At 36.5% G+C, this 14584-nt stretch overlaps 1 protein-coding gene across 1 annotated transcript; it reads right to left on the bottom strand.

The window, feature by feature from the left end:
• Nucleotides 1–1192: 1192 nt before the first annotated feature.
• On the bottom strand, nt 1193–11700 carry LOC137748164 (NADPH:adrenodoxin oxidoreductase, mitochondrial-like). Its single transcript, XM_068488260.1, has 13 exons — nt 11544–11700; nt 11309–11413; nt 10967–11080; nt 10821–10874; nt 10371–10487; nt 3477–3586; nt 3309–3382; nt 3035–3096; nt 2698–2896; nt 2449–2509; nt 2219–2286; nt 1695–1840; nt 1193–1586 (listed from the first exon to the last, which is right to left on the bottom strand). The coding sequence occupies exons 1-13, from the start codon at nt 11658–11660 to the stop codon at nt 1362–1364; spliced, it is 1452 nt and encodes a 483-aa protein (XP_068344361.1). The 5' UTR covers nt 11661–11700; the 3' UTR covers nt 1193–1361.
• Between the last annotated feature and the right edge of the window lie 2884 nt (nt 11701–14584).

Genomic DNA, 14584 nt, shown 5'->3' with positions numbered 1-14584 from the left:
GACCTGAAGATATAGGCTGTTCAGTCCTATGCTCCATTTGTACCTTTTTACTGCAAGTCTTGCAAGTGTTAACGAAGACTAGGATTCCAGCTTTGATATTCTAGCACTGTTCATAGGTGACTTGCATCCAACAAAAAGCTTGCAGGTAGTGTTGTAATAGCAGTACTTGAATCCACAGCAATGGGGTCCAAATAAATGTCACAAAATTATTGGAGTCTAGTAGGTGCAGAGGCCCTGAATCTTTACGAGCTAAATAATTCAAAGTTACAACTGGTGGTTTGTCAATATCACAATTGCCATCCTACATCAAATCACTTGGCAACTCAACAAGGTAAAATGAAAAGTGGGTGATAATCTAAATCATACATGCCATTTTTTTTGTATTTGATTCATAGGTTCTGAATTCTCACTCCCTTAGTTTATCTCAAAAGGTTTCAGTGCAACTTAAGAAGATAACTCACGTAATATTTGTAAAGTATGAGACGTACAATGGTAGGGCTAGTTTTGATCAATCGTGTGAGGATACGTAACTTAATGACTAAGGATCGCATGAGGCATGACCATCTTTAGAGTCACCTTCGTCTTAAAATTGGGAGCCCTAGTAGCGTTTGCCCAGCTGAATTTGGCAAAAGCTTTTGAGTGGAGCAAGTGCATGTGGGTGTGACATTGAGAGCCACCAAAATTCCAGAATTGAATCATTTTTTTGCGAGGATTCAGCATAAGTGTGTATGCATACTATGTGACTTTTGAGCGGCTAGTTCACTTCCAGATGTCAGCTTTTGAAAGTGCTTGGCATGAAAAACCTCGGTGGGTTTTGACTTTGAGCCTACATACCTAAAAGCAAATGTCAACTAGACTTGTGCTCGACAAAAACTGATTCTACCAAAATGCTCCGAAATATAACAAGTTTACGGAGTTTAAAAGGGTCATAACCTGTTTGATAAGAACGTTGAATTTATGCATGTATCCTCATCAAGATTCAAGAACGAACAAAGCATGGAACAATTCTATTCATGAGGTCCACATTTTCTTGTTACTTACGTGTCGATAGCCGTGGGAAAAGTCAAGAACTAGAACGTTTTGTTTTTCTTCTTGTACCCATTTTTGATAAGTGAACATTACATGATATATTGATTACTCGACATTTTTGATATGTAAACATTACAAGATATATTGATTATTCGGACATTAGTGAAACGGAAATTCTGGTAAATTGAATCTAGCTTGTTACAGAATGTTAAATTGATCTCGTTATGCCTGCTTTTCGATTTATTGGAATATCCCTCTCTAGCTCAAACAACAAATCCTTAATTAAAAATTAAAAAAAAAAAAAAAAAAAACAGAAGCCCTGAATTGGGTATTTATTCTGTTGCTACTTTCCGAAGCTCCTCCAAGGTCGCTAATTTTTCCCTCGGCTTGTTTCTCAAATTCCCGAGCCTTCTTTCTTCTGAGTCTATCTTTTCCCATTCACCAAATGGTATAACTCTGACATTTCGGTCATCGAGCAGTTGGAGGAGACCGTTGGTGCCTGAGCTAGACGAGGATGTCAATTTTCCTTGCTTAAGGTCTTCAGATATACTCGAAACCTGCCATGTCAATCGGTGATGTGAGGAAAGCCGGTAACACTGATGGATACGAATAGATACCTTATTAACAAGTACCCTTCCATCTAAGTAATGCAAAACAACACTTACAGTTTCTTCTGCACAGTAGAGGTTTGTAGCAATGATCCCAGTTGGTCCTCTCTTCAACCATCCACATACATACAAACCCTTCTCAAGCAGCGTTGGATTTCCAGATGTATCACTTAGAACTCGCCCTCTAATGTTTGGAACCACACCTGGAAAGAAGGACATCAGACCATCATTATCATCCTTATTTCGTTTCATGAATACGGGGCTGATCACATGAGCAACTCTCATGTAGTCGGTCGGTTTAGAACCACTTCTGGTAAGAAGCTTATTTAGAAATATCCAAGAAACTGGAAGAAGTTCGCTAAACTCAATATTTTTAGGGGGTAGGTGAATGAGTCCGTCTAAAGATTCAACGAATCAAAACTCCAAATTCCCATTAAGTTTGTAATAGCACATCTGGATGGAATAACCTTTCTCATGTTTTGGACAATATCACCAACTTTGATGCTAAAACAGAGTTTCGTGGAAAACCTAAGCTCCAGATAGAATAATAGACTTCACTTCCTCTAACAACATCTACGTACCTTTCCGATGGTCGAAGGGTAAGCCATCAACTGGTACTGATTTGTAACCAATGCTCTTTAACACAATCCTGGAAAAAGAAAGAAAGCATATTACCAATGTTGTCAGTACCTCACCTCTCTCCCCCTGCCCACCTTTAACTTGTATTTTTATCACATTCAACTGCATGAACATTGCAGGCATATGCCTGTAGTAATGAAATTTGCAAAGCTTGAATTTTAGAAGAAATTACCCGCATCCAAGCTCTTCAAACTGTCCAGTACCTGCAGCCGTTTGTTCTCCTGGGCCAGTACCTAGAAATTGAAGTTGACGTGATTTTGTCATTGTCACTTGGATGACCAAAAACAAAGAATTATTTACATACGTTATTGACAACATTCATGACACCAACCTAAGGTACAGTGACTCAGTGATATGGCCTCACTTCATAGCAAAACACATGAAACATTTTAACTACAAATGTCCATGCAGGGTAAGTTACCTATGAGTTTTGTCTTTTCAAGTCTGACACCAGAAACATGGCCACTTCTCTCATCAGACTCTAGAAACTTATCTGGCTTCCGAAAGAAAACAAAGTGCAGTTCACGTGGATCTGAGCTGGGGTGTGAAGGTCTAGTCATGGCTGCCTTAGAGAGCAACTCATAAACCCTTTTCCGAATTCGATTATTCTTCATCTCTTCCTTACCAAATGATACCAATAAGTCACAGAAACACCAATGGATGGAAAATTACTATCAATAAGGGAATTAATAAACCAAAAATAGCAACTTAGAATACTTCATATTCATACTATGACTGCAGCTTTAGGAGAGAGATACCTCATCTGCTGGAGTTGTGAGTAGATCAGTTTCCTTTATGTGAACACGTAGATCTTTGATACCTGATGAACAAAGACAACAATTTTTTTTTTATTCCGCACATAAAAAAGCTCAGCAAACATGAACATCAGTAATATTTGTTACGTGAGAGGATGATGACACAATTACACCAATGACTCATGACAAAATATAAAAGCAAAATCTGATGGCGGATATTAGTTCAAAAAGGCCATGCTTCACTTAGAACTAGAATTAGTCTGATGTTAAGACTCACCAAGAATTTCACGCAGCTCTTTAGCAGTGCAAGCTGCTTGGACTGGTCCCCGCCTTCCAACCAAATACACTTTCCTGATATGAAATTAATACCATAAAAAATGAAACCCAGACAAAGCTGTAAGTTTAATGGAACTGCTTAATCTCAAGATATGGGGTATCATCAAACCTTATAGAGCTATCCTCAAGAGCTTCCAATGCATGGCTTGCAATATCAGTTGTGGCCAATTCTGTTGTTGGTCGTAAAAGAATACGTGCAGCATCAAGAGCTACATTGCCCTGAAAGCAAAAGAAGCTGTGTTTGGTAGGGATAAAACTCTTACGCAATAAAAGGCTATATGTTTTGACAAGTCCATTAAGAGTAAGAATGTTTATACTTTCTGAATATGTAAACCTGCATATACTACTAATCTCACCAACGGTTTATTCTTATTACCCAAACCATACTAAACGCATTTCAAGCCACTGTTCATTTTTCATTGGCATCCTCACTTCAACTAAACAGATTCTTGGCCCAACCTTTCAAGGATGGTTGCATTGTTAGATTTTTTCCATGATGTGAGTAATAATAAAACCATAGTTTAGAGTATGTCAAGAAAACAAATGGACTTATATTAATATTGGACTTGTAGTAATATAATTATGATAAATTACAGAGGAGGGAAACAATAGAACTCAAACTTTTGAATTAGAGTTGGTTTCAAACTCTAAAAACTGACATGTAACTGCTGCCACGATAGGAGGGGGAGTTATCATTTTAGACAATAAATATAGCTTGGTCTCTCTTCTCAGATTACCATGTTCATATAGCACCAGTCCTATTGAAAGTGAGAACTATTACGAATCTAAGAGAAGAGAAGAACCTTGCTGCTAGTTTTTTATGGCGAATCCTGCAAGTAAGCTTATTGTCTTGTACACTTAAATGGAATACTTTTACTGAGTAATAATTTTATGTTGATGTAGTTTATGGTTTGGTTGATGATGTTGATAAACAATGAATGTTTACATGTGGTATCAGAGCAGGTCAACCTGAACCATAAACTCATACTGACAATGATATATTTCGATTTAATTCATGATCCGCTGCAAGATTATTAAATCTTTCCTTGTGTTTTATACTGCAACCAATATTACTGCAATCTGATGAATTAACTGCTACAATGAGCATTCTGTGTCATTATAATTTTTTCTCAATTGGTTGCTTGAGTTCTAATCAAATGAGAACAAATTGAAATTGTTCATTTGAGGGCAATATATAAATATTTATACTATCTGTTGATGAATCTGCAAAACGACATGAATGAGTCACCAAAGTGATCTGCATACTATTAAGGTTTTACAGTTTCAATGTAGTAAAGTGGTTATAATTTGTATGCTTTATCAAGTAGAGAACTTTCCAAAGAAATAATCTACTGGGACTAGCTATGAATTATTGTACAGTGAAACATGGAACTTGCAAAGTCTGTAACCCTACTTGCCCAAAGGCATTGTATTTACATAACTTCCAGTGTTTATGTTTTGCTGTGCATGATTGGAAATTCATCTTTTGTATATATATATATAGACAGTTTCTTGCTCAAAAGTGTGACTGGTTCTATAGTTGTTGGATGACAAAGAATATTAAGTTTCTTTTCTTTGTCACAAAACTCATGAATTTCGAATCAAATTTCTATCAAAAATTGCAGGTTTCAATATGCTTAACTTGATGAACATTGAGAAACTTAACGGCAATAACTTTAAGACTTGGAAGCAACAAATTGAAATGCATCTGGGGATGCTTGAATTCAGCGTTGCTTTCTCCCAGCCTCAACCAACAGCCTTGACTGAAGATAGTACTGCTGCAGAAAAGGAGACATTTGCCAAATGGGAAAGGGCTAATCAAATGTCACTGTTAATCATGCAAAATGCAATGGAGGAGCATATTCGGGGTGGTATTCCAAAGTGTGACTTGGCCAAGTCGTACATGGCCCAGATTGAGGAAAAGTTTAAAAGGTCTGATAAGGCTGAGACTGGTGTTTTTCTTTCAGAGTTAATCAATGCTAAGCATGATGGCGTTGGGAGTGTTAGAGAGCATTTGCTCAAACTTGTCAACCTCTCTAACAAACTGAATGCAATGGACATTGCCATAGCTGACCAATTCCTTGTTCATTTGGCTTTATTCTCACTGCCAAATGATTATGAGCAAATTAAGGTGAGCTATAATACTCAGAAGGAAACATGGAATATCAATGAACTGATTTCCATCTGCTGCCAAGAAGAAGAAAGAATGAAGAAGTCAAAAATTGACAGCGTCAATCTGATTCATGCTAGAAAAGGAAAGAATAAAGCTACTGGAACTTCTAAGTTTGACAAAGGGAAGTCGAATTACACAGGTTCCAAACCAAATGCTGCACAAGGGTCAAAGAAACATGGTTCAAATTCTGCAGGACCTAATAAAGGTGATACTCCTTCCACGAGTTCTGGTCTTAAGATAAATAAACCCCACTTCAAGAGGTGTCATCATTGCAATTCTTTCGAGCACTTAAGGAAGGATTGTGCAGGATTCAAAGCATGGCTCATTAAGAAAGGTATAAAACAAATAAATGTTTTTGTAACAGTAGAATCAAACATGGTTTTTATTCCTCAAAATTCTTGGTGGTTTGATACCGGCTGTTCCGTGCATATAACCAATTCTTTACAGGGATTTCAAAGCCAGGAGAGCCAAAATAAGGAGCATTACAGTGTTTATGTTGGAAATGGAAGTCGTGTCAATGTTGAGTCTGTTGGTCAAGTTATGTTAAAACTCTCTTCAGGTTATGTTTTGGTGTTAAATAATGTCCTTTATGTACCTTCAATGAGAAGGAATTTGTTGTCAGCTACTAAGTTTGTACAAGATGGTTTTTCATATGTTGGTGATGACTTAAGTATTCGTTTTTATTTAAAGGATCAGTTGGATAATTTGTTGGGTTATGCTTCTCTTAATTCTGATCTTTGGCAGATCCAGTGTACCTATTTTCATGAATGTCATAATGTTAGTCATTCAGCCTCAAAGAGAATGCTCACTAATGATAATTCTTCTATGTTATGGCATAGGAGACTTGGGCATATATCCAAGGAGAGAATGATGAGATTGGTGAAATCAGGTTCATTGCCAAATCTAAGTTTTCACGACTTAGAAAATTGTATTGACTGTTATAAGGGTAAAACCACTTCATCAAATAACAAGTCAAATTCGAAGAGAAGCAATGATCTTTTAGAAATTATTCATACTGACGTTTGTGGTCCATTTCCAACTAGAACGATTTGTGGCAACTCTTATTTTGTGCTCTTTATAGATGATTTCTCTCGGTATACATATCTTTATTTGATTTCTGAAAAAACACAGGTTTTGAATTGTTTTAAAATCTTTAAACTTGAAGTGGAAAAACAATTGGAAAAACACATTAAGGTTGTAAGATCAGACCGTGGAGGAGAATATTTTGGTAGGTTTACAGAAGCTGGCCAACAAAAGGGACCCTTTGCCATGTATTTGCAACAAGAAGGCATAGTTGCTCAGTATACTACACCTGGTACGCCCTCCCAAAATGGAGTTGCAGAACGTAGAAATCGAACCTTAAAGGAGATGGTTAGGAGTATGTTTTCCCATTCACAACTCCCTGAGTTTCTTTGGGGAGAGGCTATAAGAACAGCTAATTACATATTAAATCGTGTACCAAGTAAAGCTGTTTGTTCAACTCCTTTTGAACTTTGGACAGGAAGGACGCCCAGTTTTTCACATTTCCATACCTGGGGTTGTCGATGTGAAGCTCGTTTATACAATCCCCATGAGAAGAAATTGGATATGAGGACTACAAGTTGTTACTTTGTAGGGTATCCTGAGAAATCCAAGGGCTATCGTTTTTATTGCCCTAATGCACACACTCGTTTGGCAGAGAGCAACAATGCCAAGTTCATTGAAGATGGTGGAGCTTTGTACTCCCATTCAAGGAATAGTTATGTGTTTGAACAAATGGAAGAGAATAATCAGTCATCTACAAATGGTACGAGTGTTCTAACTTTGCCAACAACTATTCCATCAAATAGTGCACTTTCACACGTCCGTGAGCAACTTACTCCAATGCATGAGCATCAAGATGTCGTTCACGACATTGACGAAATGTTGATCCCTCAAGCAATTTCAAGTCAACATGCAGTAGCACCACCAATCTCAAGTGGACATGCAGAATCCTCTAATCCAACAACACTGATGCAGGCAGCTGTTCCTCTTAGGAAATCACAAAGAACCAGAAAGTCAGCATTATCAAATGATTATGTGACCTATTTGAACGAAGTAGAGTATGATTTTGGTGATGTTGATGATCCCACCACATATAATGCGGCCATAGAAAGTCCACAAGCCTCCTTATGGCATGCTGCCATGCAAGATGAGTTGAATTCCATGAAAGCAAATGGTGTCTGGAGCTTGGTTGAAGGAACAAATGATATAAAGCCAATCGGGAACAAATGGGTGTTTAAGACCAAAAGAGACAGCAATGGGAATATTGAACGACATAAGGCCAGGTTGGTGGCTAAGGGTTTTACACAGAAAGAGGGACTGGACTACACAGAAACATTTTCACCTGTTTCCACCAAGGATTCCTTTAGAGTCATCATGGCTCTCACAGCTCACTTTGACCTTGAGTTGCATCAAATGGACGTCAAAACTGCTTTTTTGAATGGCAATCTTGATGAAACCATTTATATGAAACAGCCACAGGGATTCATTGAAAGGGGGAAAGAGAGTTATGTATGCAAGCTCAATAAGTCGATCTATGGACTTAAGCAAGCCTCTAGACAATGGTACAAGAAATTTGATCAGGTAGTGACTTCACTTGGCTTTGTAGAAAATAAAATTGACAACTGTATATATATGAAGTTGATAAGATCAGATTTCATCTTCATGGTTTCATATGTTGATGACATACTTTTGGCTAGTTCAAGTGTTCAATTGCTTAATGAAACCAAAAGTATGTTATCTAACAGTTTTGACATGAAAGATTTGGGTGAAGCACACTTTGTTTTGGGCATTGAAATTGTGAGGAATAGGTCAAGGAGAACCATTGGTCTTTCTCAAAAGAACTATATTGACAAAGTTCTTAAGAGATTCAACATGGCAAATTGCAGCAATGGTGATGTACCTATAGGCAAAGGAGATAAACTTTCCTTGGCTCAGTGTCCAGTTACAAACCTTGAGATTGAAGACATGAAAAGTAAGCCTTATGCTTCATTAGTGGGAAGTGTGATGTATGCACAAGTATGCACTAGACCAGACTTGGCTTTTGCATTGAGTGTCTTAGGGAGATTTCAATCGAATCCCGGTGTGGCACACTGGAATGCAGGAAAGAAAGTTCTAAGGTACTTGAAGAAGACCCGAGATTATGTTTTGGGGTTTCATGTAGTAGAAAATTTGGAAGTGGTATGCTACACTGATGCCGACTTAGGTGGTTGTGTGGATGATAGGATGTCAACAAGTGGATATATTTTTATGATGTGTGGAGGTGCAGTCTCATGGAGGAGTAAGAAGCAAACTACAAGGGCTGTGTCAACAATGGAATCGGAATACATTGGTTGTTTCGAGGCAATGAAGCAAAGTAATTGGCTAAGAAACTTAATTCGTGAAATGGAGGTTGTAAGGAGCATTGAAAAGCCTTTGAAGATCTATTGTGACAATGCTGCAGCTGTTTTCTTTGCTAAAAACAATAGAAGATCAGAGGCATCAAGGCTCATGGACATCAAATATTTGAAAGTACAAGACAAGGTCAGGGAGAAAGTAATTGAGATAGAACATATTGGAACTTTCAACATGATTGCAGACCCATTGACAAAGGCCTTACATGTGACAGCTTTCCAACGACATGTAACTAATATGGGTTTGCAAGGATGTCTTGATAATGTTTGAATGTGGGAGTAAGGTATGATAACTTTACTTATATTGATGATTTGATGTTTATAAAGCTATGTTGTTTGGTATAGCTTCAGACAACATTTCTTATATGCAATCTGCATTTTTGGTTATTTCATGTGCTTCATGGAATGTTACGTAATGCAGAAATAATGAAGGATACATAAAGGTATCAAGAGGACCAATCGAATGTGGGAGCAATACTGGTACCATTTAGCTCTCTACTGAAGCTCTCCAATTTTGCGATGCTTTCACTTGATTTGATCAGTTTGTAATTCTGGAGTACTCATATGATGTATTATGTATGAAGTTTTCTTGAGTTCAACTGATGAGTTATTGTGGATGATTGTAAAAGTCATTATGATTAATAAAAGTCAGTGATCACCTTCGTTTGCTTGAACATATATGTTGTGTATGGTTTAATTATACTCATGTGGGAGAATGTTAGATTTTTTCCATGATGTGAGTAATAATAAAACCATAGTTTAGAGTATGTCAAGAAAACAAATGGACTTATATTAATATTGGACTTGTAGTAATATAATTATGATAAATTACAGAGGAGGGAAACAATAGAACTCAAACTTTTGAATTAGAGTTGGTTTCAAACTCTAAAAACTGACATGTAACTGCTGCCACGATAGGAGGGGCAGTTATCATTTTAGACAATAAATATAGCTTGGTCCCTCTTCTCAGATTACCATGTTCATATAGCACTAGTCCTATTGAAAGTGAGAACTATTACGAATCTAAGAGAAGAGAAGAACCTTGCTGCTAGTTTTTTATGGCGAATCCTGCAAGTAAGCTTATTGTCTTGTACACTTAAATGGAATACTTTTACTGAGTAATAATTTTATGTTGATGTAGTTTATGGTTTGGTTGATGATGTTGATAAACAATGAATGTTTACATGCATGACATGTCAAAATTATATTTTGCAGTACCCCAATTGCCTGGCAACTAGTCCATATAGTTTAAACCTTACTGAATGCAGAACTAAGTAAAAAATCTGGATTAAGCTGCAGGAATTTATATGTGTGATGACAAGGATTGCAAAGTACATGTATTAACTGACCTCATGTCAGTAACTTAGAAGGATAATCAAAATTACTAACATGTAACCTCAACAATGAAGGTAAATACCTGACCAAGAATTACAGCTGTATCAGAACTCTTCAAGTCGGGATTTAGGTATCTACAATTTGGGTGCCCATTATACCACCAAACAAATTCTCTGGCCGCATATACACCACTCAAATCCTAAAAATAGAGTAAACCCAACTATTAAAAAAATGTATAAACAACATCAGTTGCAAGTCTACTTACAAAATGATTCTTTTTCAGATACAAAAAAAAAAAAAAAAAAAAAAAAAAAAAGGAAACTCCGAAATCCCCCTAAACCCTAATGGATGCTAGATTTGATACCAGGTCACTTGTGAAACAAGGGACTTCACCGATTGGGACCCTAAAAGATTAATCATTAAATTCTCAAAAGCATTGAACAAAAAATTTTCATTCTAAACAAGCAGTCATTCTATTGACCATAGAGCACCATAATACTAAAGAAATAAAATTGAAACACGAAAAACATACTTCCCCAGGAATACCAAGAACTCTATCACTTTCAGCACCGTAGGCAAGCACAACCTGCATATTGCACATAATGGTGGTCACAAACAAATAGCCATTCCAACAATGACATTTCCAGCATTATTAGCACGTACTGAATCATAACTCACCACATCATACAGCTCACGTAGCTCCGGGAGAGTTACAGAGGATCCAAGGGTCACATTTCCAAAGAACGAGCAGCGTTCATGTTGCGCAACCCGCGTAAACTGGTTCACCACAATCTGTTGCAAGTTTTCTGATAAAATAAGCTCAAATAAGGCATTTATTTCCCGCCACACCAACATTTTAGCAAAACAAACAAATAAAATCCACAAGAAGCTCCATATTCGCGAAAATTAAATCGGTTTTCTACAATGTGTGAGTTCACAAACTCCAAATTCTCCCTAACTATTTCAATCAAAAATTCTCAAACGAAAACAAAAAACAGAGATTAGCAATAAGGCGGTCACCTTGGTTTCGGGATGATCAGGAGCGACGCCGGAGCGGACTAATCCGAAAGGCGTTGGCAACCGATCGATGATATCCACCTCTGCTTCCTGATGCGCCTTCAGCATCTGTGTCAGCTCATATCAAATTCCAATTCTTTATCAAACTTAAATAGAAATAAATCTCGGTTTTCGATAAGCTTAACGAGTGATCAAACAGTTTAATGAAAGCAAAAGCACAAATCCAAAAAGTGCTTACCTTTTCAGCAGTGTAGAAGCCAGCAGGTCCGCTTCCGACTACACAGACGCGGAGAGGCTGAGAAGCGACGCTCGAGAAGGTCCTGGAAAGCCACGTCCGAGCTTGAAACAGCGCCATTTTTTGGGTGACGTATGAATTTGATCGAGGTGGTGGAGGGTGCGAGTGTGGCTGAAGAAGTTGGGTGCGTTCTTCTTCCTTTTCTGGTGAATCTTCAGGGTCCGAATTGGAGTCCCGGCCCATCACGGTTTGGGCCCAACTCTGAGCTATTGATTTGATGTTTGAACTTTGGGCTTTGAAAGCCCATAGTCAACAGGTTTCATTTTGATGAATGATGGGTGAAATAAGAGTCCAGTGTGTTCAAATCCAGTCAAATATTTTTTCCTTGCAAGAATCTAGTTCAACACAACTAGGTTGATTTTCAATAACTCCGAGTTTCACGAAATTTGAATTCACGACCTCTTCAACAATGCAAAGACTAAGCTTCTTAGACCAAATACGTGTTGAATTAGTAAGTTGTTAATTGCTTAATTCTTGGATTGAAATGTTTGAAATTGCAGGGCCAACTTTTGAAGGAGAGTCCTTCAACACGAGGAACGTCACGTCACTTAACGTGATCAAGTGATAAGTTAAACTCCAATGAGAGAGTAGTAAACTTGGGGCAGGAGAAGGAGTCGTGGAATCAAATGATCATGTCCGTTATTTTCCACAACTCCAATATAGTATTCCGTAAATTTTGAAATTATGAATCATCATATTTTTTTTTCTCTCTATTTAAATCTACGCCAACTCTCAACAAAAAACTCATGAGTCAACCTCATAACTTTCGATTCTTCAAGGTCAAGCTACGATTAAGAAGAACAACTTTATCACATAAAGTTCAAAGTGTGTTAAAGTTATTTCTTGAGCACAACTCATTGTCTAGTTGACTATAATTGTCATTTTCATCAAGTACTTCACCATGTAATAAGAGATAATTTTACAAAATAAAGTTCATATAGAATATTCTTAAGCAAAAAGTTAAAAAAGTGTTGAACGTTTTACTTTCGGTCATCGCACGTAACAATGATTTTCTTTCTGAACAAGCTTGTTTTGTGACTTATGTTATTTTCTTTTCATTCGACCAATGCATTAATTCAGTATAATTTACGGCAAAATAATTTACACTTAACTATAATACAGATATTAATTGCTCTATTGAATTTAACGAACGTCCAAGTTGTACGCTCATACTAGTAAACAAATAATTAATGTCTTTTCCTTCAATAATATAGTTCTTACAGGCTTTTACCCACTTTGTACAAGAGATTTTTTAGTGAGTCCGAAACACGAGATAGTACCTTACATGTCACTATACAAGTGATGAGAAATTTGTATTAAAAAATTAACAATTTAAAAAAATAAAATTTTCCTCCATTTATATAATAACACGTAGTGTAATGCCCGTATTCCAAACAATAAAAAATTTCTCACTTTTTACAAGTACTAATGATTAATGCACATAATCATAATTAGGTGCTAACCCCATCACTCATCCACAATAGTAAACCCATAACACGTTGACCAGAGTCAACACATGCCAAACCGAGCATGCTATTTCTTTGTTTTTTTCCTCATTTGAAAAATGGTGCATAAGATGTCATAGCTAACGTGTGGGTGACGTCATAATTAAAATGTAAACGTAAATTACATTATGATACCAATTGTATATATAACTTTTAGTTTTTTTTTACACAGCAGCATTAGTGAATTAAACTGTTAGTTATTAAGAGGAAATAAAATCAATAGAAATGAAATTCGCATAATAGTACATAGCTGTTTTGTGCCGTGGGAATCAAACTCGCACTATAATACATAATTGTTTTGTTCTGCTGTGAAATGTCATCTGTATATGTTATTTTTTTAATAAAAAAATAGGAAGCTATTATTAAAGTGTGGGACCAAGGTTGATTATGCGACAGAAAAATAAACATTAAAAACAAGTGGGGAGGTTGTTAAAGGTCGCATCGAGAGGCTGTGAGAAGGGGTGCAAATGGCTGGTAGTGGGCCTTTTCCTGGGCCCACCTCTACTAGGGACAATATGGTCCAATAACTTTAAGTCCCTCTCACGTGTAAAAAGCCCAATGAGAAGAATTCTGATCGTATACAACTTCTTCACTCTCCTGGGGAAGGTCGGGCCCACAAACGCCTTTCTAACTTTTTCAGCCAATAGATTTTGAATTTGAAATGTTAAAAAACAATTTTGTTCGTTAGGTGAAAATTTTTGGTTAAATTGAAAATATTTTTATCAATTTAACAGAAATGATAATTTTTTTAATTTAACAGATTTGGTGGAGATTTTTTTTTTTTTAATTTAACAGAGATTTTCCACATAACGACGAAAATGATTGACGGTAAACAATTTTATAAACCACTTATATTGATTTTAAATTTTAAAGATTAAAGTGAGAATGTATGAAAAATCTTAAGGACCAATTGGACTAAAATGCTTAATTTTTTACCTTTTTTTAACTCATAAATTATTACATTTTCTTTACATAATACTGATTTTACAAATTAAACTTGTCCAATCAATTTTTTTTTTTTAACAAACGATATTATCTATACTAAAGAGGAGGGGTGACTTAACCTCACAATGAACTAATAATAATATGGTTCCAATTTACGTTTGGTGAAAATCAAACATAAAACGTTTCACTTACAAGTGAAGAGGAATATCACTAGACCGTAGTAGTAAGTAGGTCAATACATAGAGTTAGTATTAACACTCTAAAGATATTATTACGTTGATCAGAAATCGAAAAAGAAAATTTCTTAATAAGATTTTTCCGATAATAAAAATTCACTTTTGTTTTAATCTCATTGTTCCCATTGCTTAGTACTTACTCTTTTTTTTTTTGGTCGAATATTCTATTTTTTCACACTCTCGATTTACACGTGCTGCACCATGTGGGCCACCTCCTCATCTCAGTTGACGCTCGTCGTCTTGTGGTGTGGATCTGACTAAGGCACGTGATCTAGCATGTGAGTTATTTTCATTCACC

The sequence above is a fragment of the Pyrus communis genome, chromosome 10 (genome assembly GCF_963583255.1).
Source record: "Pyrus communis chromosome 10, drPyrComm1.1, whole genome shotgun sequence".
Classification (NCBI taxonomy): Eukaryota; Viridiplantae; Streptophyta; class Magnoliopsida; order Rosales; family Rosaceae; genus Pyrus; species Pyrus communis.
Note: the sequence above shows the minus strand (reverse complement) of the source record. Positions and strands in the feature narration are given on the sequence as shown.